Source organism: Scyliorhinus torazame, chromosome 13 (assembly GCF_047496885.1).
Source record: "Scyliorhinus torazame isolate Kashiwa2021f chromosome 13, sScyTor2.1, whole genome shotgun sequence".
Lineage (NCBI taxonomy): Eukaryota > Metazoa > Chordata > Chondrichthyes > Carcharhiniformes > Scyliorhinidae > Scyliorhinus > Scyliorhinus torazame.
The window spans coordinates 16,834,935-16,862,020 of NC_092719.1; the positions used below are offsets into that span (position 1 = coordinate 16,834,935).

The 27,086-nt window shown below is 51.6% G+C and overlaps 1 protein-coding gene across 4 annotated transcripts in view; it reads right to left on the reverse strand.

The window, feature by feature from the left end:
- Window positions 1–1,782: 1,782 nt before the first annotated feature.
- The window catches only part of plxna4 (plexin A4), a 776,634-nt gene continuing 751,330 nt past the window's right edge, over window positions 1,783–27,086 (reverse strand). For all 4 annotated transcript variants that reach the window (XM_072471113.1, XM_072471112.1, XM_072471111.1 and 1 more), the window contains exons 30-32: window positions 15,874–16,086; window positions 8,092–8,242; window positions 1,783–3,230 (exon numbers count right to left, since the gene is read on the reverse strand). In XM_072471113.1, coding sequence (XP_072327214.1) covers window positions 3,135–3,230; window positions 8,092–8,242; window positions 15,874–16,086 — 460 coding nt within the window. In that variant the 3' untranslated portion in view covers window positions 1,783–3,134. The remainder of the gene's footprint in view (window positions 3,231–8,091; window positions 8,243–15,873; window positions 16,087–27,086) is intronic.

Sequence of the window (27,086 nt, forward strand, 5' to 3'; positions counted from 1 at the left end):
TCAAAGGGGAAGAGGTAGGGATACCGTTAAGGGTGAGGACAAAGGGTGGCACAGTGGTTAGAACTGCTGCCTACGGTGCTGAGGACCCGGGTTCGAATCCCGGCCCTGGGTCACTGTCCGCGTGGTGTTTGCACATTCTGCTCGTGGCTGCGTGGGTCTCACCCATACAGTCCAAAGATGTGCAGGATAGGTGGTTTGGCCACGCTAAATTGCCCCTTAATTGGAAAAAAGTAATTGGGTACTCTAAATTTAAAAAAAAAAGATTGAGGACAAGGTCGGATGGAGTCTGCACGTTCTCCCTGTATTTGTGTGGGTTTCCTCCTGGTGCTCCGGTTTCCTCCCACAAGTCCCGAAAGACATGCTTGTTAGGTGAATTGGACATTCTGAATTCTCCCTCTGATTTCCCAAACAGGAGCCGGAGAGTGACGACTTGGGAATTTTCACAGTAACTCCATTGCAGTGTTAATGTGAGCCTACTTGTGACAATAAAAATTATTAAAGTGAACAGGGTGTGGTAAGTTGAAAAGTTAGGGATATAATGGAACGAAAAGGACAAGTGTTTTGTAGTGGTGCTGCAAAGTCAGCCTTTTAGGTTACATTTACCATGGTCTTTAACCATGGACGGCTGCTTTTCCCAGCACACCATCTCACGTCAGCACTCCGTCGAAAGGAAATGAGGAAACGACTGAGTGAGGAGCAAAATAAGAAATTAAGTGGAGGAAAACAGAAGAGGAAGAGGAGGACTGGAGGACAGGGAAAGCACTGGGAAGACAGTAGAAACAGACGAGGGAAGCAACAGTATTGCGTCCACTTTCTGTGAATATCACACAACCTCCAACACACACTGTTGACTTGAGCAGAATCTGATTCAGGAACCATGTCAATCAGTACCCCTTGACAATGGGCGGTGCATTGTATGACCCTCGGTACACAGTGTATCGCAGATTCAAGGTGAATAATATCATGGGCCCGCAACAAAAACATTAGACAGCTGTACATGATTTTTTTTTTTTAATAAACTTTATTCTATATTACAAATAGTAAATTTTTCTGAACTGCAAAATAGGAGTGCATCATATTTACATACACAGGTATACAATTGATTTAACAAAGTTCTGAAGCTTGCCTTTTATCAAGTCATTTGATTTCTTTGTTTAAGTAGTATATTTAATTACAGTCATTAATTAGGATAAAAACCTATGTTTGCTTTGTCTTGACACTTTCTAACACTGGTTTCTAAGGATAGGTCGTTACAAATTGTTTTATTCCTTTGTCGTCAATTTAAATGGAGAGATATTCGCATAACAATCCATTTGGGCTGGGCGCGCGATTTTAGAGCCAAAAAGGAAAATTTCAACAAAAAAAAAAAATTTCAAAACGGACACATCCACAATCATGGCGTTTGTTCATCTTCTGTTGCCGCAAAATCATATAACATGCGCTTCTTGTTTTAAATAAAGGACAAAACATACCCAAAAGAAAACTAGTAGCCGGGTCGCCCAGGCCATCGCCAGGACTGACCAATCACATTCACATCACAAGTCTGGCACAGTTCAAGGCAAAAAAAAAAAAGCTGTTTCTTCCTTTATTCCCTTTAAGTCTTTTTTGGAGTTGAATGAGTAAGAGGGCAGCTTCAGATTTCACAATAATATGATATCCATGTCCATCCGATACACATTCTCCGGGTGGGGGTGGGGGGAGAAACAGGCTGCAGTTTTTAAAGTGTTTCAATACCGACCGTGTGATGGTGCAAGGCTTGCATTTCCCATCCCCCCCCCCCCCCCTCCTCCGACCCCTTCCCCCACCCCAACCCCAGGTTTCTGGCTCCTCCTACATCTAACACGTGCAAATCATGTCGGTTGCTTTCACAATTCAATTTTTTTTTTCGTCTCGTTCTCCTATAAATAAAATTTGCAGTTTGTCAATCTGTCCTTCCTGTGCAAATAAAGAGGAATGCTTGTTGAAGCCAGCTTGTCGTACAAGTGTTTTTTTGTATTTTTCTCGTGGAACCTCACACATTAGGTAGACGTCAGTAAATAAAATTATTTTTTTTGTCCACAGTGGCACTTATTTTCGAACAGCACTGAAATCCTTTGGTCTTTGCTGGATAATCCATTGTTTCCAAACCAAACGTCCTTTTTCGTTCTCCAGTATCCCAGAGTTCCAAAATGTCCCCAATCCCTGGTGGAAAAAAAATGGAGTCTGTCCATTTGGCTGAAATCGGTTCACATGATCACCGACACGTTTTTCCTCACTTCCTCGTACAAGGTTTAGGATTTAGAGTACCTTTCTTTGCTTGTGTTTGTGTGTGTGTGTGTGTGTGTGTCTGATTGTTCCTCTCCCTGCACCATGTCCCACATTCATAGCTCTGGAATAAATCTTACCCCCCACCCCACCAATTGAGATCAACCCTCCACCATTTTGTGGGGGGGGGGGGGGGGCGCGCTCTCTTTCCCCCCCTCACACAGCCCTTCACCAGATACACTGCGATACTCATGCACACATTTTTGTTTCTCATAGGTCTTCCGACTCTTGACCGTGAAGTCAACCTAATTAGAAACTATACCACTGTCTCATCGATCTCTTGTTCATCAAAGGTATTTCTGTGGCAAGGTCGCTGATTTCACCCACGCCCCCCCAAACCAAAAACATCCCAAGGCAAATGCTTGGCTGAAGCCATATCAGATATCAATCTGTCCCCAAAGGAAATCGCTGACAATCTCCTACAGAATGTGAGAATGTTCTGTCTTTCCTGGTTCCCGTCACTTCGGCAGCGAGAATGAAGACTGTCGAGTTCCTCTGGAGATGATGGCTGAGATGACCACTGTGAGCCTTAGTCCTTCACCAATTTTTTTTTTTCTACGTGAGTGATTTCTGTTTCATTTTTCTAAAAAACCATGAGGTGATTTGCGTAGTTTTAACCTTTTGACATATCCAATAATGTTATGGGTGTGAGAGAGAGAGAGAGAGAGAGAACGAGAGAGAATAAAAGATGAAGAGGCAGAGATAATGAAGAGAGATAGATGATCAGGGTGACTTTGCTTGTAACCAATCATAACTAGCACTTGAGAGGCGACCATCTTTAGTCAGGCACAGCTTGGCTTCTTTTACCCAGCGTTCCTTGGGAGTGCCACTCAGCTCTCTATGGACATGAGGGCAACCACCTGTTCAAGTTTGTAAGCTAATCTCTGCCTCCTTGACTGATCTTCACATTCTAGAGTATTGACTACCTGTGGATGAGAGCACAAAAAGGGCATGTTAATATTGAGTTTGTATGTCATACAGAAACATATAATTTTTACATATTTTGTCCAGACAGGTTCATAGCACACGGTATTGAGTCAATTGAGGGCAGCGTGGTAGCATTGTGGTTAGCACAATTGCTTCACAGCTCCAGGGTCCCAGGTTTGATTCCCAGCTTGGGTCACTGACTGTGCGGAGTCTGCACGTTCTCCCAGTGTGTGCGTGGGTTTCCTCCGGGTGCTCCGGTTTCCTCCCACAGTCCAAAGATGTGCAGGTTAGGTGGATTGGCCATGCTAAATTGTCCTTAGTGTCCAAAATTGCCCTTAGTGTTGGGTGGGGTTACTGGGTAATGGGGATAGGGTGGAAGTGTGGGCTTGGCTAGGATGCTCTTTCCAAGAGCTGGCGCAGACTCGATGGGCCGAATAGCCTCCTTCTGCACTGTAAATTCTAAGAAAATGCACTTCAGACAACCAGATTCTATAAAAACTGATCACAATAAAATGGATGGTGAGAAAACCGTGTCAGGGTGGGGAAAAGGGGTTCACAGATGCCCGCAGGAATTTGCTTTCAAGACATGTTTGCTATTAAGTTCATAGAATAGGATTGGACTTAGCACAATACCCCCAGTGGCCAAGTAGGTGGGTGTCATTTCGGGCGGAATTCTGTGGCGACCGGAGAATCCCGCCCGAGGTCAATGGATTTTTCCACAGTCAAACCGTGGCAAACTTGCAGCGGGCAGGGTGGAAGAGTCCAGCCCTTGATGTCTGGGTGGATGTCTACCAGGATACTCGTGTCGAAGGGTGGTGTGGAATGATTAGGTTGTTGGAGCCTGTAAAACGCTCCCGTTAGGTAGGACTACATTTCCTATCAGTTAGCATAAAGGTGGGGCTGGATTCTCTGCCGGCGGGATTCTCCGTTTTGCTGGCAGCCCGGGCGGGGGTTTCCCGACAGCGTGGGGCTGCCCCACAGTGGGAAACCCCATTGACCGGCCGGCGTAACGGAGCATCCCGCCGGCGGGGTGAAACGGAAATGTGGCGCGGGGGGACCGAGAATCCAGCCCATGGTTTCAGCAACAGAAGACGCATTCACAGCCTATCAGATTGGCAATCGCAAGGAATGGTAGAGGTGAATAGCATTTAAGGGGGAGCTTGATAAACATGCAAGGGGAAATAAAGAATAGAAGGATATGTCGATGGTCTGACATAAAGAACATAAACACCAGCTCAGACCAATGGGTCAAACGGCCAATTTTGTGCTGGACATGCCGTGTAATCAGACAATGAATCCTCTCGCTACGTACTGCCCGCCATACACAAAAGCAACAATCGGTTAAGTAAATCTTGATTAAGCTCTAACCTCTTGTTGATAAGGTTACAGTCAGTGCTTCCCTCTGGCTTCTCACCGAGTTACAGAATTGTTACAGTTCCTTGGAATGAGAATCTTCAGAATTCTCTACCCCGGAGACATGTGGATGCTCTATCGTTGATTACATTTAAGACTGGGATAGACGGATTTTTGATCTCTCTGGGAATTAAAGAATACGGGGAGCGGGCGGTGAAATGGAGTTGAAACTCCACAATCATAATGAATGGCAGAGCAGGCTCGATGGGCTGGGGACTCTTGCTCCTAGTTGTTTTAAATGTCTGTTTATTGGGGTTTTTTAAGTTTAGGAAAAAGAGCACAAAAGAAGCAAGAGCAAAAAAGGCAGCTACAGGTGACAGTGTACAACAGGTACAGCCCAAAACAGCAGTCATTACAGCGTTAGGAACAACAAGATCAAATAAATCCTCCGCCAACTCCTTTCACCAACTCCAGCATGGTGCCACCACCAAACACCTCTCCCATCACTCCATGGCACCTTCACATGCAATCGCAGAAGGTGTAACACCTGCCCCTTTAACTCTTCCATGCTTAACATCCCAGGCCCAAAACACACATTCCAGATTAAGCAGCATTTCACTTGCTCTTTCAATTTGCTCTATTGCATTTACTGCTCCCAATGTGGTCTCCTCTATATCGGAGAGACCAATCGCAGACTGGGTGATCGCTTTGCTGAGCACCTTCGGTCTGTGTGCATTCAGGACCCGGACCTTCCCGTTGCTTGCCATTTTAACACAAGACCCTGCTCCCATGCCCACATGTCTGTTCTTGGCCTGCTGCAATGTTCCAGTGAAGCTCAACGCAAACTGGAGGAACACCATCCCATCTTTCGGTTAGGCACGCTACAACCTTCCGGTCTCAATATCGAATTCAACAACTTCAGATGATTAGCTCTACCCCACCTCGACCCCTTTGTTTTCATTCCATTTCATTTTAACTGATTTTTACTGTTTATTTCTTTTTTGTCTTTCTTTATATATATTTTTCCACCCACTCTTTCCTCCTACATTATCGCCCCTTTCCAGGGGCGTCATTCTCCGACCCCCCGCCGGGTTGGAGAATCGCCGGGGGCTGCCGTGAATCCCGCCCCGCTGGTTGCCGAAGTCTCCGGTACCATATAATCGGCGGGGCGGCAATCGGGCCGCGCCGGTTGGCGGGCCCCCCCGCTCGATTTCCCGGCCCGGGTGGGCCGAAGTCCCGCCGATAAATTGCCTGTCCCACCGGTGTGGATTAAACCACCTTTTGAACAGCGGGACAAGGCGGCGTGGGTGGGCTCCGGGGTCCTGGGGGGGGGGGGGGGCGCGGGGCGATCTGGCCCCGGGGGGTGCCCCCACGGTGGCCTGGCCCGCGATCAGGGCCCACCGATCCGCGGGCAGGCCTGTGCCCTGGGGGCACTCTTTCCCTTCCGCCTCCGCCACGGTCTCCACCATGGCGCAGGCGGAAGCAACTCCCTCCACTGTGCATGCGTGGGAAACTGTCAGCGGCCGCTGACGCTCCCGCGCATGCGCCGCCCGGGGAAGTCATTTCCGTGCCAGCTGGCGGGGCAACAAAGGCCGTTTCCGCCAGCTAGTGGGGCGGAAATTCCTCCGGCGTCGGCCTAGCCCCTCAATGTTGGGGCTCGGCCCCCAAAGATGCGGAGCATTCCGCACCTTTGGGGCAGCGCGATGCCCGTCTGATTGGCACCGTTTTGGGCGCCAGTCGGCGGAAATCGCGGCATTTCGGGAGAATTTTGCCCCTTATCTTTTCTCCCCTTTGCCTCCCTCTCCCCCTCTTTTCTCATTTTTCCTCTCTCCCACCCATGTCCCCCCTCCCACATCTACATTTGTCATGGCTACCCTCTGACTTTAGTTTCTCTGCCGTTTGGCCTTTCACACCTTTTATTCTCTCTGGGGACTGCCATTAGCACTCTCTTCCCTTGGTTTCTGTGGCTATGACTCATCTTTCATTCCCTCACCCTACAGTATAAATATCTCCCACTTGGACTCCCAATAGATCTTCTGTTACTAGGGCTACTTCCTTAAGTACTCTGGAATGAAGATTGCCAGGCCCTGGAGATCTATTCCCCTTCAATCCTATTATTTTCTCCTGAATCATTTTTCTATTAATACTAATTTCCTCAGCTCATCACTAAAACTTGTGTTTCTGAGAACTTCTGGTACATTATTCATGTCTTCCTTTCCCCATGTCTGCGTGGGTTTCACCCCCACAATCCAAAGATGTGCAAGTTAGGTTCATTGGCCATGTTCAATTGACCCTTAATTGGAAAAGAAAATAATTGGATACTGTAAAAAAAATGTTTTTAAAAAAAAATTCATGTCTTCCTTTGTGAAGACAGAAGCAAAGTATGAATTTAGTTCCTCAGCCATTTCATTGCTTCCTGTTATGAATTCCCCCCTTTCGACTAAGGGGCCTACATTTGTTTTTATCAATCTTTTTCTCTTTATATATCTATTTTCTTTTCCAGGGCAGCACAGTGGTTAGCACTGTTGCTTCACAGCTCCAGGGCCCCAGGTTTGATTCCCGGCTTGGGTTATTGTCGGTGCGGAGTCTGCACGTTCTCCCCGTGTCTGTGTGGGTTTCCTCCGGGTGCTCCCGTTTCCTTCCACAAGTCCCGAAAGACGTGCTGTTCGGTGAATTGGACATTCTGAATTTTCCCTCAGTGTACCCGAACAGGCGCCGGAGTGTGGCGACTAGGCGATTTTCACATTAACTTCATGCAGTGTTAATGTAAGCCTACTTGTGACAATAAAAGATTATTATCCTGTTGCTCCTCAGGCGATGTCGCCACCTTTGAGGGTGGGGTCCAGAGGTGGTTGACCCACATTCAAAGAGGCATTGAGATGGAGTAGTTCTGAACGTAGGGCCCAGTCTTTATCATTGGTAATTGTTGGAAGGTGGGTGATGTGATCAAGGCATTTCAAACTTTAAAGAGGATTTGGTAAGGTGGATATGCTAATTTCTCACTAATTTGTCTGCCTGTTCTTTGAATCTAATACTAGCTCTAATTTCCCTTGTAAGCCATGGTTTGGCAATGGTTCCCTTTCTATTCTTGCGCCAAATTCGAATAAACTACTGTTGGAATTCACCTATTCATTCCTTGAATGCCTGCCGTAACCTGGTGAGGCAATCAAGCACCAGGGTCCAAAGATTTAGAGCCAGTCATTCACGAGTGAAGTCATGAGTCGCACAAAGGGTAGTGCAAATTTGGAGCATTCTCCCCCCCAAAGGGTTGTCAATGCTGGGGGAACAACTGAGGAACCTTCGAGGCTGAGGCAGGTTGCTGTCAGGCAAAGGAATGTGAGGTGAAGGAAGCGAAACAGAGTGGAGACACAAATCAGCCAAGGCCTAGTCGAATGACCAAGGGGCCTAAATACCAATTTCTGTTCCTGGTGTTCCAACAAACCAAAAACGGACAAACTAGTGTTGGTATCAGCTGATCTCTGGTACCTCAGTCAACAGAATAGTTACCTCCTCGCTGTATTTGCTAACGTAAGAGTAGATTTCACTGAGGGCGCACATTGCATTGAACTCAGTCGTGTGCATTCGGGATTGTTCAGCTAGATAAGCATTCATATCCTGGTCACTGATGGCTGGCATCTTTCCAATGTCGGCATAGTACCTGTGCGGAAGAAAGACAAATAGGCAAGATGGGTCAACTCACTTTCTTCGGAACACCACGTCAAAGGCAGAAGGCAAAAATTGAGAACTTTCTTTTTAACAACGCATTTCTGGGTGGTTGTAACTGGAACGGTGTCACAGTGGTCAGCACTGCTGCCTCACAGCATCAGTGACCCGGGTTCAATTCCGGCCTCGGGTGACTGTGTGTGTGCACTTTGCACTTTCTCCCCGTGTCTGCGTGGAGATGTCCAAAGATGTACAGGTTAGGTGGATTGGCCATGCTAAAATTGCCGCTTGCTGTCCAGGGATGCGCAGATTAGGTGGTGCTACAGCGATGGGGCGGAGGATTGGGCTGAGGTAGGGTACTCCTTCAGAGTTTCGGTGCAGGTTCGATGGGCCGAATGGACTCCTTCTGCATTTTACAAATTCTATGAATCTATGAACTCTCCAAAAAATTCCAAATCACAGAAGCAAAACATTTCTGACATGTTTCGAAATCACAGGTCTTGTGGAAAAATGTGTCCTGCAATGATGGTTAACTGATAGCATCACTCGAGCCAAAACTCCCAACAGAAACCAAAAGTAATTCTCATACGAGAAGTTGCCCAATATTCACAGTTCATCCACAGGAGCTTACTACTTTTATCTGGGGTATTCTGGAATTAGATCCTACATTTTGTTCATTCCTGGAAATGTGTCTATTTGCAAATATTCCATAGGAATGCATCAATATTTACAGGCAATCCCATGGAGTATCTGCCAGTATTCGAGGAGATTATCTGGGGTGTGCCAATACATGCACAGCTGGGAGCATGTCAAAGTCATGGAGATTCATCAGAAGTGTGACCATATTTGCAGAATGAAGCCCACACAGTGATTGAAAAATGGCTGAAACCAACTCATCAAGCTCTCAATGAATAAGCTTGCAAATGGTATGTTAAGGTTTAAGATCAACGCAATACAATTTTTTTTGCTTCCTTGTTGGATACCATTGTGGGAAATTCTCCAATTTGTTCTTCACGTTGGCACCACATCCCCCCTTCAAACTCTGCATTGGAATTAATCAAAGGACACGAAGTGCAGCAGGAACATCAATCATTGTAGGATCCACTCCACTGGTACAGGCCTTTAACACATTACCATACATGGGTCTGAGGATTCTTGTCTCCAGGGACAAAATACATTGTCCCTCACTCAGTTTACGTTATGTTTGAGGACCTTTTTTTATTTGCCTACTTATTTAGGGCAGGGTTTTTCAAAGTTCGGCTCGCGACCCGAGGGTGGGTCGCGGGCAGGTGTCAGAAGGGTCGGGGAGTTAAGGGTCGGTTTTTGTATGTGTTGTGTCACCGCCAGATTTCGGAGTACTTTTTTGTGTAAAATCACAAGATTTTCCTGTCATAGGATTGCGCTGCTCTCCTGCTCAGACCTGAAGAAAGAATTCAAGGTAAAGTTTTTAGTTACTTTCAAGATTTCACTCCTATGGAATATTTGCAAATATTGACACATTTCCGGGGGGCGGCACAGTAGCACAGCGGTTAACACAGTTGCTTCACAGCGCCAGGGACCTGAGTTCAATTCCCGGCTTGGGTCACTGTCTATGCGGAGTCTGCACGTCCTCCCCGTGTCTGCGTGGGTTTCCTCCGGGTGCTCCGGTTTCCTCCCATAGTCCAAAGATGGGCGGGTTAAGTGGATTGGTCATGATAAATAGCCCCCTTAGTGTCCAAAGGTTAAGTGGGGTTACTGGGTTACGGGGATAGGGTGGAGGTGTGGGCTCAGTAGTGCGCTCTTTCAGGGCCGGTGTAGACTCGATGGGCTGAATGGCCTCCTTCTGCACTGTAAATTTTATGATTCCATGAAGTCAGCCCTCGACTGAGAGAGTGCGATTAATGCAGCAAAAAAACAGGTTTGAATCAAAATTGCTGCCCTGAATTAGCTGTTGAGCTATTTTGTTGAAGGATTTTGTTTTGCAAATACCTCCCTGGCTCTCGTCATGGTCAAGCGGGAGATTTAACTGCTGTGTTTTCCTGCAGCCGACAGCTTTATTTGAGAAGTCACTGACAGGATTTTGTGTTTGAATCCAGTCACAAATCTGGTCGTGATGCCTTGTGGCTCAAGCTGTCACGTGACTTGCCGGGGGGGGGGGGGGGGGGAGAAGAGACTTGTATCTGTGGATTGGGCGATTTTCAAAAACACTTTCACTGGGGCTGACTTGGTCACTCTCGCATTTGAAACACAAGCATGTGCCCTCGAATTCCACTCCAGAATCTGTGTGTAACAAGCAAGGCTGACACTCCAGCACAGTACTGAGGGGGTGCTGCACTATTGGAGATGCTGTCCTTCAAAATATATGTTAAACCGAGGCCCCGTCCACCCCCCTCTCATTCTGTCGTCAGTGAGCCCATGGCACTCAGCTGAAGACACACGAGCATTGCGGTTATCGCCCCGAGAACTGTCTGCTTGGATTGAATTCTCTGCAGGATTTACTGGGAGCTGAATGGTGAGTGGAATTCTCGTTTTAGGAGCTGAGTTGTGTGTGGAATTCATGGGCGGGATTCTCCGACCCCTCGCTGGGCCAGAGAATTGCCGGGGGGACGGCGTGAATCCCGCCCCGCCGCCGGATTCTCCGGCACCGGTTTTTCGGCGGGGGCGGGAATCGCGTCACACCGGTCGGGGGCCGTTGGCAGTGGCCCCCTAGGCAATCCTCCACGGGCCAAGCAGCCACCCGTTTTCAGCCAGTCCCGCCGGCGTAAATCAAACAAGGTCCTTACCGGCGGGACCTGGCTCTGCGGGCAGCCTGCGGAGTCCTCGGGGGGGGGGGGGGGGGGGGGGCGTGGGGGGATCTGGCCCCGGGGGCTGCCCCCATTGTGGCCTGGCCCGCGACCGGTCCCACCGATCCGCGGGTGGGCCTGTGCCATGAGGGGCACTCTTGCCCTCCCCGCCGGCCGCTGAAAACGTCCGCCATGGCCAGCGCGGAGAAGAACCCCCGTGTGCATGCGCTGGGTTCACGCCAGCACACGTTGGCGCTCCTGCGCATGCGCCAACTCACGGAGGCCTTTTGCCGCTGGTTGGCACTGTGCCAAGCCCACCGGCGCCAACCCCGCTGCCGCAGGCCTAGCCTCTGAAGGTGCGGAGCATTCCGCACCTTCTGGGCAGCACGACGCCGGAGTGGTTCATGCCACTCCTCGGCGCTGGTACAGCCCGCCCCACCGGTTAGGGGAGAATCCCGGCCCTTATTCTAGGAGTTGAGTTGTGAGTGGAATTCTCGTTCAGGACCAGAGATTTTCGTTAGAGAGAGAATAACAACAAAAGGATAGCTCCTGGTTTCTGTTCCCTCCAGATTTAGTTTCTCTCTGTGAAGAGGGGGTGGAAGAATTAACTTTAACAGGTAACATGTACAGACTGGGTGAGAATTTGCAAACCAGTTCAGTCCAGGATTAGGGAGATTGGAATAGAATGAAACTATTCTTCCTCATGTCTGCTCTGCCATTTAACGAGATCCTGACTGGTCTGTGTTTCACACTCTATCTACTCACCTTCAATTTGTAATCCTGAAGCCACTTACTAGGTAAGGTAAAGTCGCCATTGTTCCACATGACCATGGGCTGCTTTCCCCTTTGAAGGGGAAGAGCTGACTGGGGGTGATTTAAGCTGAGGATCAGCACACCTCGGGCGAGGGGCAAGATTGAGAAGGTGGTGGGGATTGAACCCACGCTGCTGGTCTTGCTCTGCATCGTAAACCAGCTGTCTAGCCAAGTGAGCTAAACCGCCCCCCCCCCCCCCAGGTAAAAAAAACACTCACTAAACAAAAGCTCCCAGTTTCAGTTTGGAAATTTCCAGTTAACCCCCAGCTTTAACAGTTGCTTATGGGAGAGTTCAATATTTCCACCATCTTTTAAACTAGAATGGCGGGAGGGGTTGGAACCTCAGCAGGGTGGCAAGGGAAAGAGAAACAAGGACAGTAATAGAAGAAAGAGTAAAATGCAAAAACGGTAGACAGGGTAATCAAGGGCGAGAGGCAAATAGAGCCAGATAACAAAGAAAAGTTGGATTAATTAAAAATGGCAAAAGGCAAGCCGGAAGGATTTTTATCTTAATGCACGAAGCATTGGAATAAGGTAGGCGAGCTAACAGCACAAATCGAGGTGAGTGGATATGATCTCACAGCCATTACCTTTGGGATGGACAGGAGGGAAGGAGAAGGTGGTGGGGAGCCCTGATGGTAACAAACTAAATGAGAACTGTCATGAGACACGATCTAGACTCGGGTGAAGTAGAATCTTGAAGGTCGGCCAGTTAGCAAAAGTGGGTTCCGGCAGAAAAAGTTTTAAAAGCACTGGTTTTGGGAGACCGTGTCGGAAGTGGGTCAGTTGGTAGCATGCTCACCTCTGAGACAGAAGGTTGTGGGTTCTAATCCCCCTCCATCACTTGAACGCAAAAAAAAAAAACCCAAGGCTGACATTGCAGTGCAGGACTGAGGGAGTGGTGCACCATCTGGATAGTCAGAGGCTTTTCCCTGGATAGTCAGAGGCTTTTCCCCAGGGTAGAGGGGTCAATTACTAGGGGGCATAGGTTTAAGGTGAGAGGGGCAAGGTTTAGAGTAGATGTACGAGGCAAGTTTTTTACGCAGAGGGTAGTGGGTGCCTGGAACCCGCTACCGGAGGAGGTAGTGGAAGCAGGGACGATAGGGACATTTAAGGGGCATCTTGACAAATATATGAATAGGATGGGAATAGAAGGATACGGACCCAGGAAGTGTAGAAGATTGTAGTTTAGTCGGGCAGTATGGTCGGCACGGGCTTGGAGGGCCGAAGGGCCTGTTCCTGTGCTGTACATTTCTTTGTTCTTTGTTTGCTGCCTTTGAACATTAAACTGAGGCACCCGGCTACCCTCTCAAGATGAACTTAAAATATCCAATGGCACCGTTTTGAAGAGTAGGATTATCCACAGTGTGCTGCCCAACATCTGTGCAGTGAAAAAACAGATTATCTGCTCACTATCACAGTGCTGTCTGTGGGAGCTTCCGGTGTACAAATTGCCTGTTGCATTTTCTGCATTCCAGCTGGTGACTACATTTCAAAAAGCACTTCATTGGTTGGAGATGACCAGTAGTCATCCAAGCTGCGATATAAATGCAAAATCTTTCTTTGTGTGTGCCACTCTCTGCCTTGGTACTTTTCTCAGGGAGGTGCAAGTCTGTTGGGAACAGGGCTCCCCCCCCCACCCCACCCTCCTTGTGATTATTGTAATCAGCAGCATCAATTGGGCCCATTTGTAGAACTAGAAGCTCCCCACTTCCAATTTCTTTCATTTTCTGTTGGGAGAGAGCTTAACACACAGAGTGCAGAATCGTGAGACAAGCCTACATGCCCTGCGGTAGCTTCTTTCCGATAAAACCACCTGTCGGAGTCAGCCGTGGTTCAATGGGTGTCACTCTTGCCTTTGCGACAGGCCTGAAACCTGAGGGTAAACTCTGGACTAACGCTCCTAGTTCACAGCCACAGGCTGCCCCAAAGCACATTTTACACCCAGTGAAGTACGTCTTTAAGTGTTGTCACTGTTGTAATGTCAGGGAACATGGCAGACAATTTGTGCGCAGCAAGCTCCCACAAACGGCTCTCGGAAAATAACCAGACAATCCATTCTTTTAGGGAAGTTGATTTAGGGATAAATATTAGTCAGCACCCCCCCTGCTCTTTCCAATCCAACTGAGCGGGCAGACGGACCATTAGTTTAGACAATTATGGATATTTGACAGAGAAAATCAACAATAAAAGCCATAAAATGACTGTTCCCCTGCAAGCCACCCCACCGACCTGGCTGGGAAATATATCGCCGTTCCTTCACTGTCCCTGGGTCAAAATCCTGGAACTCCCACCCTAACAGCACACTGGGTGTACCTACACCGCATGATCTCCAGCGATTCAAGAAGGCAGCTCACCACCACCTTCTCAAGGGCAACTAGGGATGGGTAATATATGATGGCATTGCAAGCAAAGCCAACATCCCGTGAATGAATTTTTAAAAAAACAGAAGGGGGTTGTAGGGGGTGGTGGAGGGAGAGGGTGTTGAATTAAAACTCAGTCATAACCAGGAAAATCTCCACTGATCTCCTTAATTAACAACAGGCCAGTTAGCAAAGGAGTGATGGCCCGAGTGGTTGCCTTCTGTTCTGCAATTTCCCCAATGTGATGTGAATCGGAATGCAACCTCTAGAGTTCACACCGTTCCAGGAATTCATTCACTAATTAGGAAGAGAAACAAGAAATTTGCTTTTTTCACTAAAAGAAACTATTTTCACCCCTGAAGAGGATTGTGCACCGTTTCTCTGATATCTTACAACTCGAGTGACAGATGTACCTGCACCATGTTCCCCCTCCGACCTCCTCCTTTATATTACAGAGATGTTAAAAAAAAAAAAAAATCAGCTTGCTGTTCCTTGAACGGTAAAACCCTCCGAAAGATTTGACAATGAACTAGTGGGATGCTAACAGGGGAAACTCGGGGCCATAGGTAAACGATAGTCACTGGTATATCCAACAGCAAACTCAGGGAACGCTACCCCACCTCATTCTGCCACAAAGTGTATTTGAGGTTCACAGAAAAGATGCATTGAAAGGGAAGCTAGGAGTGGCAGCATATGGAGATCAGGCGAGAGTGGGAGGAGGTTTGATGGAGCAGCAACGCCCCCGTGCAGTAATTTGGTCGAATGACCGGTTTCTGTGCTGTAAACACGGTGTAATATTGAATACTCCCTTCTGTAAAAGTGACACTTTGAATAATTCCATAATTTACTTTAATTTGGTTGAAATATAGAGAAATGTAATTGTCCATGACAATTTACTGCTTATGGGGCCTCTAAAGTGCTATTATGAAATGCGAAATAATAACGGAAATACTCCCTCAAGGGACTGTTAATGGCCTCTCTCTCCTTCCTTACCTCGTGTTATTTTTTAAATCAACATTTCAGTACCAATATTGACAGTGGGACAGTGTTGAATCAGACAAAGGCCATCTGTTCACCTCTAGCATCCTTCAAGCGTTCTAGCCTTGCCTGACAGGCAAGGCAGACAACTGTGTCACTGGTGGTACTCATCAGACATTGAGCACAGTGACTGGAGTGTGATGACAGTGCAACCTAGCTGAAACTCATTCTGTGCCCTGTTGACCTGGACTGAGAAATTGCTATGTCCCATCCATCCATTGTTCCCTCCCTCCCCATTACCCACTCATTCACCAGCGACCCAGTTAAGATTGCTTAACCTCCAGCATCCTAGACCACTCCAGGAGTAAAAGATCGCTCTCCAGGATGCTACTGTGAACAAACAACCAGGAACAACATTTTTGAGGCATATAAAAAAAAGGCGTACTTCAAAAATTTCTTTCCACTCTTTGGTCGATTGATTCTAAAAATATTGGACGTGGGAACAATGTTTGACTGACAGTGAAGAACCATCTGATTTTGAAGAGTCTGTCTGCTGACCCATTGGGTGAAAGCAATGTGCCCTGACGGTAGACATGTCCAGCAGCCAATGGCGTGAATATGGAAGCCCCCGGCTGATTGGAGGTCGTGTGTCGAAACCTCCAGGAATGCGGTCAGATGTGCCGACCCTAGCCCCAGTGCCCGGCACTAACCTTTCCACCCAGCTTTTGTAGTTGGGAATGTCCTTGGCATAAAGCAGCTTGTTGGACGGCGAGTCTTTGCCCAGCCGGTGCTCCGATGTCGAACAGGAATCCATGAAGGTCTGGGCCACTACCGAGAGGCAAGCGTCTGTGATGCTACTCTTGTGAATGTCAAAGACAAACTGAGGATTCTTGATCACATTCACCCAGAACCTCAGGGGTAAGCTGTAAAGGGGAAAGAAAGACAATGTTAACGACAGGAGATTCCTTCATCAGGTAAGCAAATGGGGGTCTCCAGGGATCAAAAACTAATCTTCAAGATTCTGCTGTGTGCAGCCCACGGGAAAAATCACCGGAGTAACAAAAAACTGTCTTTGAAATATTCAGTTTATCATATAGAAAGGACAGTTTGACCAATAGTCAAGAATAACTCATTTATGCAATGAAGATCTGTTTGCTTCGCAATTGGTGACGGAAGGTGGGCGGCATGGTAGCACAGTGATTAGCACTCCTGCCTCAGCGCCAGGGACCCGGGTTCAATTCCAGCCTCAGGTGACTGTGTGTGTGGAGTTCCTGTATTTTCTCCCCGTGTCTGCGTGGTTTTCCCCCCACAGTCCAAAGATGTGCAGCTTAAGTGAAATGTCCATACTAAATTGCCCCTTAGTGGCCAAAGGTTAGGTGGGGTTACAGGGATAGGGCTGGGTGCTCTTTCAGAGGGTCGGTGGGCAGAATAGCCTCCTTCTGGACTTCAGGAATTCTATGATTCTAGAACCAGAGATTGGACGCGTCGTGTGGCCAATGGCAGGAATGTGGGGGTCGGGCAGTTGGAGGTTGAAGGTCACATAATGAAACCTCCAAGAATGTGGCTGAGCAGATCCGAGGATGCTGGAAAACCGCTGTAGGTCCGGCAGCATCTGCGGAGAGAGACATAGAGTTAACATTTCAAGTCCGTATGACTCTTCTTCTGGTACAAAGAAAAGGGTCAAGATGGAGGAGAAATCTTACAGCGTCAAGTTGTTGAGCTCAATGTTGAGTCCAGAAGTCCCACTTCGCATTGGGTTTCACTTGAGCATTGCAGCAGGTCAAGGATGGACATGTGGGCATGAGAGCAAGGTGCCGAGTGCTTGCGGACTTAACGAAAGGTGTCCCGCAACACGATCGCCCAGACTGCATTTAATCTCCTCAAATGTAGAGGGAGACCACATTGGGAGCACCGAATATAATCGGTCAAATTGAAGGAGGTGCAATGTTTGACCAGATTTGGCAACTGTAGTTCAGCTTCACAGCAGAGGTGACATGATAGGTTTGAATGGAGATGCTCCAGTAACCATTTCAACTCATCCTTCCGGAATACCAGGCCCACCCTCTCCCCACTACAATGTCTACCTATTCCGAAAGCCAGGGCCTTAATTGACCTCCCGAGCAACCAGCTCCAGCTGGTAAAGCTCATTAAATGTTCCCAGTTCTCAAGTTGAATATTTTCGTCCTTTGATTTCAGATGTCACATGACAAAGTGGCATCTCCAGATCCGGGGCTTGCTGAGGCTCAAGCTAATGGGACATTAGGATGATTTTATCACTGAATGCATTGTTAATCTGGACCTGATTGCACTGTAAGCTCTGCAATAAACAGCAGGCACACTTGAACAAATGAATTGATTGCTGTATGATCGGATCAAATTAGCTGAGAGATGAATCTCAGCTCTCATCAATTATTTGCGAACTTCAGCCTGCGCTGGGAACTGTGATTGAACATGTCCTCAATCAGCCGTTTTCACTTGCTTTCAGTTGCTTCAAAGTGCTGTTTGGCACCTACTTTCTTCACCTGAGTTTAAAAAAATTAATTCTTAGGGTGCGGCTGGCCTAACCAGCATTTATTGCCCATTCCGAAGTTCCCCTTGAGGAGGTGGTGGTGAGCTGCCTTCTTGAACCCCTGCAGCCCATGTGGTGTAGGTACACCCGCCGTGCTGTTGGGGAGGGAGTTCCAGGATTTTGACCCAGCAACAGTGAAGGAACGCCGATATATTTCCCAGTTAGGATGGCAGATATTTTGTCTGCACCTTCTTGAAGACCTTGAACCCCTTCCTAAAGTGCAGTGGCCAGAATTGGCCAGACTCCAGCTGGGGCCTAAAGCAATATTAATAGAGTGTTAGCATAACTCCCTTGCTTTTGTACTCGATGGAGCTTATTCAATGCAGCCTATCACGGACATAACCAAGGTGGCTGGGTCCACTTCATTGTGTGAGAGAGAGAGAGGCCCCACATCAGTCTCCCCAGTGGGGGAAAACCTCCTCTGAATAAGTTGGAGGGATTCCTGGCTGCCGGTGGTGGGGGATGTTAATTAGATTTAATAATGAGCGAACTGGGCAGCAAGGTGGCACGGTTGTTAGCATTGCTGCCTCACGGCGCCTGAGGTCCCAGGTTCGATCCCAGCTCTGGGTCATTGTCCGTGTGGAGCTTGCCCATTCTCCCCGTGTCTGCGTGGGTTTCGACCCCACAACCCAAAGATGTGCAGGGTAGGTGGATTGGCTACGCTAAATTGATGGCAGAGGTCCCGTCACCGAGAGCGGCCAGCCAGAGGCCGCCCGATATTTGTGGCCACCAGCACCAATGAGAGTGGTGCCAATGCGTAGACCAGAGGCCCAAGAACATTGTGGCCAAAGGGGAAACATGGCGGGATGGCCGAGGCGAGGGCAGGGAAGGCCAGGTAATCCAAGGGCAAGTTTGAGTAAAGTGCCATTTTAGAGAACTCGGTTTAAAAAGACGACGTGTTCAAAATAATGGCTTTGAAAATCTCTCAGTTCTTAATTGGCCAACCCTCCTCGAAGCAGATTCCCCAGGCAATGTTCGACTGTTACAATTCATTCTAATTTATACCTCCAGGTTTCAATACAAAATTATTACCATCCTTTTAAGCAGCAAACATTTTGCCGGAAGGAGCTGTCTGAATTGGAATGCTTTCCTCTCCCTCTTCAACCACCAAGTCAAACTAGCCACGTCCGATCTTCTTCCCAGATTATTAACTAGCTGATGTTCGGCCTGCTAATCTTAGGGTGGAGCGGTTGAGGGAGGGCAGGGCTTCTGCTCCGAGATCACCCACCTGCTTGTTCTGATGTACACTGGCTCCCAATGATGACTGTAACCCCTCCCTAAAAACTTCCAAAATAAAAGTCTCAACCTTGTTTAACGCATTCCTGGACTCATCCCCTCCCTATTTACAGAACTTCCTCCTTGACCCCCACGCAAGTCCTCTGTTCATCTGATTCTGGCTTTTAGTAAATGTGGGCGGTATTCTCACCCCCAGGCCGGATGGGAGAATCGCCGGGGCGCTGCGCGACGCCGCCCCAACACTTGCACGCGATTCTCCCAACCCCCCCGAAACCAGCGCCGCGAGAATCGCGCCGGCCCGCTTGGAGAATCGCCGCGAACGGCGATCCACCGGCCCGTATGGTCCGACGAAAAAAATGACAGTCCCGCCGGTGCCGTTCACCCCGGGTCGCTGCCGGCGGGAACTGTGCGGGGGGGGGGGGGGGGCCTCCGATGGGGTCTGGCCTGCGATCGGGGCCCACCGATCGGCGGGCCGGCCTCTCCCCCGCCCCCCCGGGCCTACCTCCTTCCGCGGCCGGCCCCAGTACCCCGGCGCCATGTTGGTGAGGGGCCGGCGCGCGTAGGAAGTTCCCCGCGCAGGCGCAGGATGGCGCTGCCCAACTGCGCATGCGTAGGAATGAGCTGCCCCAACTGCGCATGTGCGGGTTGGCGCCGCGTAAGGAGGCTGTAGCGGCGTGAACCGCTCCAGTGCCATGCTGGCCCCCTGTGAGGGCCAGAATAGGTCGTGCCCGGGCCCTGTTCGCGCCGTCGTGAAACGTGACGGCGTTCACGACGGCGCGGGCACTTAGTCCCAGGAGCGGAGAATCCCGCCCGTATTTCCTCCTCACTGTGCCTCACTAATGGCAGCCGTACCTTCAGATACCTCAGCTTCACGTGCAGGGATTGCTCGCCGAAGGTTCGCGGCTTCTCCCCCTCCAACACCCTCCTTAACCCCCACCATTTCCACCTTGTTTTTAACCAACCCCACCCCTCACCGCCCCCTTTTCCAATATCGCCTTGGACTTGGCCACGATTCACCTCACAGCCGAATGACCTCACCCCACTCCCCCGACGATCTACCATCTCGCCTCAGACGCACAAAGATTGACAACCAAAGTCCTGATGGTACCATGGAAACCGCTGCCAAGCAAAAGGGGGAGAAAATCAAAATGGTGTATGGGGGGCGGGGACGGTGGTGCGAGGGGACTGTTCATTTGAAAAATAAGAATCAATTCTCCTGGTGTCATGGAAACGGCAGGCTGCAGTGGTGTATATTTTGCCCTCTCTTGTGTGTGATGAATGAAGCAACTTCCACACAATTAAGGACATTGCGCCTTGTAGAAAGTAAGCATCTGCTTTATTTTTTATTACTTTTAAATGAGTACTTAATCTTCCAGCAGTTTAATCAATGAGGGTTGTGAAGTGATAAGGAAGATGCTGCAGCCTGGGCTGACTTATCTCAGCCGTTCTTAAAGGGCACTGCATCGAGGGGCTTGATAAACAAGAATGAAGGAAGTTTCTTATCTTTCTAACCGAGGGAAACGGTCTGACCCCTGGAAACCTCGCTCATATCCTGACTTGGTTTGGAATAGGTAAACTAAATAAGATGTACAGACCATATAATCCGACCATTCTATCATCTGCTTATGAATTTATGAGTTGTGACACTCCTGGATTACTGGATCAGTAACATAACCGTGTCTTTGCCCTTCCTGTCCTGATGTTTAGCACAGGGCTAAATCGCTGGCTTTGAAAGCAGACCCAGGCAGGCCAGCAGCACGGTTCAATTCCCGTAACAGCCTCCCCGAACAGGCGCCGGAATGTGGCAACTAGGGGCTTTTCACAGTAACTTCATTTGAAGTCAACTTGTGACAATAAGCGATTTTCATTTTCATTTCATGTCACAATCTTTGACTAGGTGTCAATTGTTGCCTGATAATGCTCCTGTGAAGTGCCCGACGCCACTATATAAATCCAAGTTGTTGTTGCTGGTATCCAATGAGTTTTCTTGCTTATGCAATACTCGAACCAGCCAACTCAATTAAACCCATACCTCAAAACACTCCGAGAATTGCAATAAATCATTATACTTCCCAACTACTGCATCCATAAGGAATTTTACTGGAATTCCAGCGTTAAGGACATGGAAACATGAACAATTTATAGAAAAAAACCCATTGGGTTTACAATCCCTCGCCTTATGACACCGTCCTTTAAGACTGTCAGGTGCATCTGTGGACAGAGAATCAAGCCCTAGAGTTCTCTAGATTCAGGTGTAGTCCCTCTGGGTTGGAAAATTTCACATGGCACTCCACTTTTTAAAAAGGGTGAGAGGGGGAAACCAGGGAGTTACAGCCGGTTAGTCTAACATCTGTGGTGGGGAAATTGCTGGAGTCGATAATCAGGGACGGGGTAACTGAACACCTCGAAAAAGTTTGGTCGATCAGGGAGAGCCAGCATGGATTCGTGAAGGGAAGGTCATGCCTGACTAATCTTATTAAATTATTGAAGAGGTGACTAAGGTAGTGGACAGGGGAATGTCTATGGATGTTATTTATATGAACTTCCAGAAGGCATTTTATAAGGTCCCACATGACTGTTAAATAATGTGGAAGCCCATGGAGTTGAGGACAAATTATTGCCATGTTTCAGAAACTGGTTGAGTGGCAGGTGACAGAGAATGGGGATAATGGGTAATTACTCTAATTGGCAGAAGGGGACTAGTGGTGTACCACAGGGATCTGTGTTGGGGCCTCGATTATTCACATTATTAATTAATGACTTGGATGATGGCATAGAAAGTCATATATACAAATTTGCTGATGATACAAAGTTAAGTGGCATTGTCGACAGCCTGCGTGATAGCATAAAATTGCAAGGTGATATTGACAGACGAGGTGAATGGGCAAACTTGTGGCAGATGGAATTCAATGTAAGCAAGTGTGAGGTTATCCCTTTTGGACCAAAAAAAGATAGAGCAGAGTATTTTCTAAGTGCAAAGAGGTTAGGTACAGTGGATGTCCAAATAGCCTTGGGGGTTCAGGTGCATAGATCCTTAAAATGCACGGAACAAGTGCAGAAAATAATGAAAAACACTAATAGTTGGCCTTTATATCTAGAGGATTGGAGTATAAAGACACAGACGTTATGCTGAAGCTATATAAAACCCTGGTTAGACCCCAGTTGGAGTACTGTGAACAGTCCTGGGCATCACAGCTCAGGAAGGATATTTTGGCCTGGGAGGGGGTACAACACTGGTTTACTAAAATGATACCTTGGCTGTGGGGATTAAAATATGGGGCGTCATTCTCCGACCCCCAGTTGGCCGCCGTGAATCCCGCCCCCGCCGGTTGCCGAAGTCTCCGAAGGGAGAAAAGTCGGCGGGGCGTTAATGTCGCCGCTGCCGCGGAGAATGTCACGGGTCTGCGCAAGGCAGCCGATTTTCGGCCTGCCGATATTCTCCCTTCCGGATGGGCCGAAGTCCCGTCGGCGTGATGACTGTTCACGTCGACGTAAATTAAACCTCCTTTTCATCGGCGTGACCCGGTGCTCCAGGCTCACGCCGACCAGCGTGGAGGTGAGTGACGGCCTGGGGGGTTGGCTCTGGGCAGGCAATGGCGTGGCCGCAGTCTGAATGCGTGAGGAGAGGTGTGTCTCGGGTTGTGTGTGTGTGCGGCGGGGGTGGGGGGGTGGTGGTTAGAGTAGGCTGGGCTCCGGGGGAGTGCCGGGAGGGGGTCCGTGCCGGGGAGGGGGATGGAGGGGGGGGTCCGTGCCGGGGTGGAGGTTGGGGGGGGGTCCGTGCCGGGGTGGAGGTTGGGGGGGGGCCCGTGCCGGGTAGGGAGATGGGGGGTCCGTGACGGGGTGGAGGTTGGGGGGGGGGTCCGTGCTGGGGTGGAGGTTGGGGGGGGGGGTCTGTGCTGGGGTGGAGGTTGGGGGGGTTCCGTGCCGGGGTGGAGGTTGGGGGGGGTCCGTGCTGGGGTGGAGGTTGGGGTGGGGGTCCGTGCCGGGGTGAGGTTGGGGGGGGTCCGTGCCGGGGTGGAGGTTGGGGGGGGGGTCCGTGCTGGGGTGGAGGTTGGGGGGGGTCCGTGCCGGGGTGGACGTTGGGGGGGGGGTCCGTGCCGTGCGGGTGAGGTTGGGGGGGGGGGGGGGGTCCGTGCTGGGGTGGAGGTTGGGGGGGGGGTCCGTGCCGGGGTGGAGGTTGGGGGGGGGTGGTCAGTGCCGGGGTGGAGGTTGGGGGGGGTCCGTGCTGGGGTGGAGGTTGGGGGGGGGTCCGTGCTGGGGTGGAGGTTGGGGGGGGGGGTCCGTGCCGGGGTGGAGATTGGGGGGGGATCCGTGCCGTGCCGGGGTGAGGTTGGGGGGGGGGTCCGTGCTGGGGTGGAGGTTGGGGGGGGTCCGTGCTGGGGTGGAGGTTGGGGGGGGGGGTCCGTGCCGGGGTGGAGGTCGGGGGGGGGGGGGTCCGTGCCGTGCCGGGGTGAGGTTGGGGGGGGTCCGTGCCGGGGTGGAGGTTGGGGGGGGGGTCCGTGCCGTGCCAGGGTGGAGGTTGGGGGGGGTACGTGCCGTGCCGGGGTGGAGGTTGGGGGGGTGTCCTTGCTGGGGTGGAGGTTGGGGGTTGCGGGGTCCGTGCCGGGGTGGAGGTTGGGGGGGGGGTCCGTGCCGTGCCGGGGTGAGGTTGGGGGGGGGTCCGTGCTGTGGTGGAGGTTGGGGGGGGGGGTCCGTGCTGTGGTGGAGGTTGGGGGGGGGGGTCCGTGCTGGGGTGGAGGTTCGGGGGGGGGGGGTCCGTGCCGAGGAGGGGGATGGGAGGGCAAGTGAGTTGGTCCACCTGGCCAGGTGCCAGCCTCCGACAGTTGGACCCATGCGGTCCATGCCACCTGGCTGGGGGGAGGAGGGGATATGGGCAATGATGACATGTCGTCGTTCCCCTTCCCCCCACCAGGCCGTCATGTTTTCAGATCATCCAGCGATGTTGGCCGCCGTGGTGGCAGCCGCTCATGTCTATGTTGCCCTGGATGAGGAGGAGGAGCGTGCCAGAGAGGCGGCGCAGGCTGGAGGGACACCTGACCGACAGGACGAGGAGGGGGAGGAGGACGTCGCGGTCCCACGGCAATGGAGGCACCCGAGGGCGCCCCGTGTGTACCGGCCCCGGCAGTCATACCAGGACCTCACGGACCGGGAATGCAGGAGGAGACTCCGGATGAGCCGGGAAACCGTGGCACACATCTGCCACCTGCTGGCACACCTGTCACCGCGTGGCACTGGCGGGGGACACCCTCTCCCCATGTCCGTCAAGGTTACGGTGGCCCTGAATTTTTTTGCAACGGGGTCATTCCAGGCACCGAGTGGGGACCTGTCCGGCATATCGCAGACATCGGTGCACCGGTGCATCCGGGCAGTGACAGATGCCCTATATGCCATGGCGCACCGCTACATCCGCTTCCCCGTGGACCGGGCCAGCCAAGATGCCCGGGCCGTGGGCTTCTCTGCCGTGGCTGGGTTCCCCATGGTCCAGGGCGCGATCGATGGGATGCATGTCGCCGTGCGGCCACCTGCAGATAACAGGGCCGTGTTCACTAATAGGAAGGGGACCTATTCGATGAACGTACAGGTGGTCTGCGACCACCGCATGATGATCCTGCACGTCTGCGCCCGTCACCCAGGCAGTGTACACGACTCATTCGTGTTGTCGTGGTCATCCATCCCCGGCATGTACGAGGGACGCCATCCCCGGCTGAGGGGCTGGTTGCTGGGCGACAGGGGCTACCCATTGCAATCGTGGCTGATGACGCCTATACGGAGGCCACTCAATGAGGCGGAGAACCGCTACAATGATGCCCATGTAGCGACAAGGGGAGTGATCGAGAGGTGCTTTGGCGTGCTGAAGATGCGTTTCAGGTGCCTGGACCTCTCTGGGGGCGCCCTCCAGTATCGGTCAGATAGGGTCGGCCGCATCATTGTGTGCTGCCTCCTGTACAACATAGCCCAGCAGAGGGGCGATGTGCCGCAGGCAGAGGAGGGCGGAGTGGAGGAGCAGCAGGAAGAGGCCCAGTCCTCCCCAGATGAGGGGGATGGGGGCAATGGTCAAGGCAGACGGGGTAGACACAGGCGGGTGGCTGTCCACCGTTACCGGCTGGCCCAGCGGGCACGGGACAGGCTGATAGACGCCCGCTTCACTGACTAGATGGGCATGGGAATCGGGTAGTATGGCCACAGACCGCACACCATGGCAACAGCCGACCACCCACACCCCCCACCCATCCACCCACCCAGCACCCTCACCCACCTCCCCAACCCCACCCGCATGCACACCACCCCCCCCCCCCCCCCATTGCCGATCCACCTGCGGCACAACGGGCCAGGCTCACGCAGTTGCGGGTGGACGCGTGTCTATCGCAGGCCATGGAGGATGATGACAACCCGCCCTGCGATGAGCTCCTGGCTCTACATCGTTGGACTATGTCTGACCCATGGCCACAGTACCACCATCCACCCGGACCATCCCTGCATGCGGCTGTGACACTGCAGCGCACGGTCCCGTCCTCTGCCCGGGGGATGTTGATGGCGGCCCAGGGGGAAGGGGGCAGACTCACCTGGGGCTGAGGTAAGACCACCCCTCACACACACACTTGCGCTCAACGTACATGACACCCCCGTACACTTTGGACAGAGCACAAAGGCAGCTTCGGTAGGTGTAACATTGACTTTAATAACCAAAGGAGTTCATGCATGTGCCCTAGCTCCTAAAACTCATCTGTGCCCTGCACTCGTGCCAACTTACTCAGTGTCTAATTGTTTGGCCTTACGGGCCCTTTGACTACGTCTACGTGGTTCCCCAGACGGTACAGCAGAACTGGAGGTGGACGCCTGTGATTCCTGCCCTCTGACACTGGATCCCTTTGGCGGCCGTTTCCTGGGGCGTCCTGGCCTAGATGTGCCAGGCTGCGGCCCGGGCGACTGGGATGGCGAGCTGCCAGCCTGTCCTGCCCGTTGCCCACCCGATGCACCTGGGACGGAAGGGGGGGGGGGGGGGGAGTCCGAGGTGTCGCAGTGTACCGGGACCTCCCCTACAGAGGGAGCCGGGACGGACCACACCACCTCCTCCTCCCTCGGGGTGCCCGATGGCCCCCAGGCCTCTACATGGGTGGGGGATGCGAACGGACTGGCCATCCGACGCGCCCCCGACATCTGGCGCTGCCAGTCCTGGAGGCCCGTGCTGGTATCGACAGGGGTCTGCAGGTTTGCAGCCATGGAGCCCAGGGGGTTGGCAAACCCTGTCTGTGACAGTGCGACGCCGGCTCGCACATGGCCACTGGCGCCGATGCCCTCAGCGATGGCCTGCAGAGACTGGGCCATGGCCTGCTGAGACTGGGCCATGGCCTGCTGAGACTGGGCCATGGCCTGCAGAGACTGGGCCATGGCCTGCAGAGACTGGGCCATGGCCTGCAGAGACTGGGCCATGGCCTGCAGAGACTGGGCCATGGCCTGCAGAGACTGGGCTATGGCGTTGAGCGCCTCTGCCATCTGGCGCTGGCACTGGCTCATGGCCTCCTGTGAGAGGGCAGCCACTTCCTGGGTCACAGACGCCGCCTGCACGGAAGGCCCCAGGCCTCGCAAACCGTTCCCCATGTCTGACACCGTCGCACCCATTGCCTCCACCGCGGACGCCACCCGTGCGGTGTCGGCCTGGGTGGCACGCATGACCGGCACCAGTCCCAGCTCCTGGACGCGGGTGGACTCCTCCACCTGCGACCGCAGCCGCCGCAAGCCGCCCGTCACCCTCTTTGCTCGTCTCCGGGTCGGTGGTTGCATCGGATCTATGTGTGGGTGTGGTAACTGCAGGAACCCGGGATCCATGTGGGCGGCAGATGTTCGCTTGGGCTGGGCTGCCCTCCGACCGCCCGGTCCCTCTGCTGCTCCTACCTCCACCTGCTGTACCGGGACGGCTGTGTTGTGCGCACCAGTGAGTGTACCAGACGCCTCATCACTAAAGTGCCCAACCGTGGTGAGTGTTTCTGCGATGGTGGAGGGTGTTGGTGACAGCAGTGGCGTTGTGTCGTGCTCTTCGTCCCACTCTGAGTCCATGGCACTTTGGGGTGGGGGTTCATCTCCACCCATCCACTCTGAGTCACTGTCCGGTATTTCGTC